General features: G+C 34.3%; 1 protein-coding gene across 1 annotated transcript; it reads right to left on the bottom strand.

Moving 5' to 3' along the window:
* Positions 1-220: 220 nt before the first annotated feature.
* Positions 221-2,810, bottom strand: RUP2 (Transducin/WD40 repeat-like superfamily protein). Its single transcript, XM_022879786.2, has one exon. The coding sequence runs from the start codon at positions 2,735-2,737 to the stop codon at positions 1,490-1,492; it is 1,248 nt and encodes a 415-aa protein (XP_022735521.1). The 5' UTR covers positions 2,738-2,810; the 3' UTR covers positions 221-1,489.
* Between the last annotated feature and the right edge of the window lie 3,085 nt (positions 2,811-5,895).

Raw genomic sequence — 5,895 nt, 5'->3', positions numbered from 1 at the left:
ATGAGAAATAGATACCATCTAAGACAGTAATCTTATCATTTTTATAATCCTAGATTACCAGCTCGTTAAGTGTTTGTCAAACATAATATTTTAATCACCATAAGTATTATATAAATTATCATAATTAAAGTGATAGCTTAGACGCATTTCAAATACTACCTTATTCGCATTTAATTACCGCTAGAGAAAAAAAAGTTTGAAGTGAATTTTATTTAAGTCAATAGAATTTATTAATTAAACAAAACTAGTAAAAAGATATTAAAAAAAACAATTCTATGCAAATTCAAAACAAACTGATAAAATACCGCTTAGAGGATAACATAAAGATTAAATGTTAATCACTAGCACCACCTCTCTATGAAAAACACATGATCATATGGCTGCAACACCACACACCAAAATTGTCTCTCAGGTAGCTGATAGTACTCGAACAAGAAAGCACCCCCATTAAATTGGCATTTGTTGATCAGATCAGAGGCCATTAAAAGATGACAGAAATTAGCTGCTGCAATTTTTAATCAGGAAATGACTACTTAATCCTTCTCCCAAATCAGTTTGTCTTCTTTGCCATGTTCCAAAACCATACCCATTACTCAGTCCAATAGCCGAATTAAATTATCATTTGCATTCAAAAGCCGTCTTCAAAACTCTATAAGCCACTAACTAATTGATCTGTTGGATGTCAGTCAAATCCTTTTTTGTTCATTGCTAAGAAAAGCAGTCATGAACAACACATCTTTAAATGAACAATATCCAATCCACTAATCCAGTCGTCAAGTAAATACTATTTCCACTACCCTTACCTCCAGAAACGATCAACTGATCTGCACCATTAATTTAACCAAGTAAACTTCTTGCATTCGATGATAAGTCAATCAACTTTCACTACTAAATGCAACCATTAAAAAAAATTAATATCTACAGCTTCATCAAAAGAACATCCTCTCTTCGATATGCAATTTTTAAAGTGAATTAATCTGTAATTTAAATTTCTATTTCTTTTCACCAATTTTCTTGGATGCTATAACAATTAGATGATCTGAATGGAGAGATAGAGCCATCGGAAATGTTCATAATTAGCAATATTTCTGAACAATAATGCCAAAAGTAGAAATATTGCCAAGCAATGATGCCAAAGGAAATTAAGCCGAAAAAAAAAAAAAGCAAGAACATCATTGAAACAATAAATTTGTTTTCTAACAGGGAGAATGAGAATTCTAGCCTCGAGAAAACGCATAGTTGAGTGCCAAAGATGTCAGATCAAATTATCTGTACTTTTATGGAACAGCTGTTAGTCAGCAGATCTTAAAAAAAAAAAAAAAAACCAGAAACATAGATCTTTCGGTCCTCCTTTCATTGTTCTCCAATCATTTTTGCTTAAAGCAAAACCCTGCAATTCATCGCTTATATGCTAAAATTAAAAGTTAAAAACTGTCAATTCGGTAATATGCTAAATTAGGAAAAAGGAAGATCATGTTCTTAAGATGACCTATGATTTCCTTCTGCCCACAAAAACCTGTAAAACCCCATTTGAACCCCCTGCCAGAAGTGTGCACTTGTCTTCATGGACTTGCCTCCAGCATACGCTGCTGACGAAACCATGGTCACACCCACTTCTAGCCATTGGGTCGAACCCATGCACCCAAATGGGCTCACCCCATCTCTTATCATAAACAAACACCTGGTTATTTTCTGATCCACATCCAAGCAACCCACCATGCCTCCAAACTGACAACCCAACAAAGCTTCGACTATTCACGTGCCCTCGGTATGTTCTAATTAAACGAGAATCACTGATATTCCACAGCTTTAAACACCCATCAGTTCCAGCGGAAACCATTGTTTCGGCATCAAGAAACCTAACGTATGTCACGGTTTTCGCATGTCCGTCAAACACATGTACGGGGTCCACCATTTTCCGTACATCATAGGTATACGCCTTCCGGTCAGCGCATCCAGCTGCTATCAATGCGTCACCGAAGGGGTCGAACTCAACGCAACAAACTGAGCTACGTGCCATCGTGGGCTGTACCTTGGCCACAGATCCTCCTCCTTCGGCACAGCGTGGGTCCCACATTTGGATGGTGCCATCGTCTGAACCGGATGCCCCGACTAGCGGGTTCCAATGGGAATAGTCTACGCTCCAAACCCTTCTCCCACCATGCTCATCACGTTCAAAGATTGGCAGCTTCCTCTCTAGATCATATTCCATGACCACACCGTCATAGTCACCCGATCCCAGGAGGCGGCCTCCAGACCCGGGTTTCCATCTAAGGCTACTAAGCTTAGCTGGGGTACAGACGTAATAATTACATGCTTTGACATGGTCTAGAAAGGCAACGTGTTGCTCACCTGGGAATTGGATGGTGTCTTGTGGCAACAAAGAATTCAAAGTGTAAATCCTAATCTTTCTTGCAATTCCTCCGGTTGCTACGACAGCATTAGAAGGGTCGAATTCGATAACACCTAGGGTGTCAGAGACAGCAGCGTTGGCGCTGGAAGAGACAACGGTGGAGAGAGAAAAGTCCCACTCACAACGAGTTGCTGGTTTTTCCTCCTGATGATCTCCTTGGCTTTCTTTATCTTGTCCTATGCTTTCTTTTTCGTATTCTTTTCTTTCTTGGCCTGGGGATGGCGGGTGGAATCCGGAGGAGAAGTTTTTCATTTCCCATTCAAATGAAATGGAGATTCTGGCGTTGGACGTTTTTGAACCTTGGGACCAATGAAAAGCTCCCATAGACCTAACCAAAGCTCAATAAAGTTGGTGTGTGGATAAATATGTTCGCTGCTCTGATATTTTGCATATAATTTGCGCACTTTGATAAGATTCCTGACATTTTATGCTCCATCTTTTGTTATATTACAGTAATGCCATTGCTTAAACGGTATAGTTCAACAAGTATGGAAAGAGAAAGATGGAGCATAAAGATAGTGATTTTAAGTTAAACTTTCAAGTCCTGCTGTTAACAGTGAGACACGTAAATTCTAAGTAATCTTTTTTTTTTTTTTAATTTGCTGTCTGTTTTATGAGAAAGCCTAACTTCATCCCAAACTTTTAATAAAAACAAAAAAAAAAAAGGTTTGAACTGTGATGTTTAAAGATGAAAATGGTTTTCATTCCAGTATTTATTTTCCATTGTTGGTGCATGATCATTAATTTTTTTTTTTTTTTGCCAAGCATAATCATTATCTTTAGAGTTTGATTTTTTTTACATTAAAAAAATTTTGAAAATGGCTTATACTTAAAAAAAGGAAATGGTTATTACTCGTAGGTCTTTTCTATTGTGAGCATCTATCATCATGAGTCAAGGTCCAGTCCAAAAATTGTCTCGGTTTTGCGCCCCCCAATACCCCCCCCCCCTTTTTTTTTCTTTTTGAGATTTTAATTTTCATGCAAGATTAAAATTTTTAATTAAAAAATGAATGCTAATTCTGTGCTGTGTAAGAGAAATGGGTGGTTACGGTATTTTACAATATGTTGAACCCAAAAATAGAAATAATATAGACATGTTAGATTCTCGCAAAAATATATAAATAAACTTTAGGAGGGAGAGGGAGAGAGGGATTGTATTAAATGCAAATCATTACTCGTGTGGCTGAAGGGGTACGAGAGAACGTTGGTTGTGTTTGTGCCTCAAGTTTGTGCTTAGGGAGATGTAGGTGCTGCCTGCTTCGTTGGTGCTCTTTGTCTTACGTGGTTCAAGCTTGGCCTTTTAATTTGTTTGTTCTCTCAAGTCTCAACCTCTTTTCAGCATCTCAGCGTTAACTGCACACAACTGTAAATTACCATATGCCAATTTCCAATTTCCAATTTCCACTTTCCAATTTTCAATTTATAATTTCCAACCTCCCATTGGCCATTCCCATCCCATTGAAGTCTTCGTGACAGCTTCAGAATCACAAATATTCGTTTCTTCTTGCTCTTGGTGTTTTGAAATTTGTGTATAAAAAATTTTTTCGTTAATAATAGATGGATGAAAGATGAATGCGAGAGCAATAATTAATTACACCCTCTCATTTGATTTAATAATTGATATATATATAAAATTTTAAATTTTAAATTAATTAATTTATATAATTTTTTTAAAATTAATATTTAATAAATTTACGATTTAAATTTAAATATTTAAATATTTTTTATTTTTAACTACAATCTTTTATGAACCAAAATAATTAATATATGTATCAAATGAGTTGAACTCAAATTTCCTTATAAAAATTATGCAAGAATAATTCATATTTCATTGTAAATTAGTACTTAATTAAATTTGGTTTAAATTCTTTGAGCTTTCCAAGAAGAATATTGGCTTTGCAAGGTTTGATCAATCTATCAATGCCTTTTCAAGTTTTTAAGTTTTGCATCTAAACATGAGTCATGTCAAGTAATTTTGAAACCGTAAGACTTAGAAGTTTCTTTCAGTTACTAAGGTTTCGTTTAGAATTATATAAAACAATAAATTAATAAAATAACAAAACACACATGTAAAATAGGATATATTGTAATTTACACTCTTATAAAATAATTTAGGATATTTTCCCAAAAACAAACATATATGTAGTTATTTATCCCATTTAAAGTTATTTTTTGAAATATATATTTCCATATTTGATAGGGTACTAATGGGGTAGGCATTAAATTTTTTTTTTTTTTTGTAGGAGAAGGTTTGATATTTAGTGGAAGCTGGAAAATCTACTAATTGTATTAAATATGTCTTAATTTACTACTTTTTTTAAAAAAAATTTATGATCATGAATTTTAAACAATATTTATATATCAAATCAAATAACCAAAATTAAGTAATTTCAAATATCATAATTAGAAATATATATTGGACTTTGCTAACACATGCCTTAATAGCACTCTTCAAAGATAATTACTATATTACTTATAGTAACATTCTTACATTATTTTTTAATGTAATATTCTTACATTTTTTACATCATAAATAGAGCATGCATATTGTTATTGGCACACGCATCACTTCTTATGTTAAGTTTGGTCACGAGTAAATATATCTCCATCACTGAAGGAAATAAAAAAGGGGAAAACGAGATACTGTGACATGCAGGACCACGTTCTCATAGAAAGGCACAACTATGAAGCTCTTTTTGTAGTTTGTGGACAACTGGGTATACATGTTCTTTAAGTAAAAGGTAAAAAAGACAGCCTGGAGTTTCTTGTCCAACATTAAAGACATAACGGTGCTCGTCTCGTCTCATTTTCCTTTTCTTTTTTTTTTTAATTCAGAAAAAAATCACAATTTTATTCAAAGAGCAAAAGGATTCATGTACCCGCTACCGGGTGTGTTTTCATATTAGAATGCTACCCTTGCTTTGCCTGAAATTTTTTAAAGTTTTATAAAAAGAAATTTTTTAAAATTTTATCTCTTTCAGTTTTTTTGGATTTTTTAGATTTAAAAAAAGGAATTTAAAAATCTTAGATAGAATTTTGTTTGTGCCTAACTATCTTGATGAAGTAAAAAACTTGAAATCATAAGGCCAGAGATCAAAAGAAAAAGCTAGAGGATTTTTTGACACTTATGCTCCAATGCACAAGTCAATGCTTGAGAAAAGAGAGAAACATAGAAATCTTAAGAAGAGAAAAGGAAATCGAATGTCCATATATCTAGTGTGAGAGGGACTATTTATACTTGTAGGGTGAAAGTGTCAAACTTAGGTGACCCGAGCTCTAAAAGTCAAGTCTAGGGCTGACAATGTTGGCCTAACCTAACCTAACCTAGCAAGTGTCAATCCAATTGAGAGGTGACGAGTCAGCATTCCCATGTGCCTTTAGATGAAAGGTCGAGCGAGCCGAGCTGACATGGACTCTAAGAATTCAAGTTGGTGTACCACGTCATCTCGGGTCCTAATGACAAAATTGCCCTTACTTTTTTG

Source organism: Durio zibethinus, chromosome 17 (assembly GCF_047325235.1).
Source record: "Durio zibethinus cultivar Kanyao isolate XHJ-2024 chromosome 17, ASM4732523v1, whole genome shotgun sequence".
NCBI classification, from domain to species: domain Eukaryota; kingdom Viridiplantae; phylum Streptophyta; class Magnoliopsida; order Malvales; family Malvaceae; genus Durio; species Durio zibethinus.
Note: the sequence above shows the minus strand (reverse complement) of the source record. Positions and strands in the feature narration are given on the sequence as shown.

Bases quoted from the DNA above. Each gene is read 5' to 3' on its own strand.
- RUP2 (XM_022879786.2), bottom strand. From the start codon at position 2,737: ATGGGAGCTTTTCATTGGTCCCAAGGTTCAAAAACGTCCAACGCCAGA.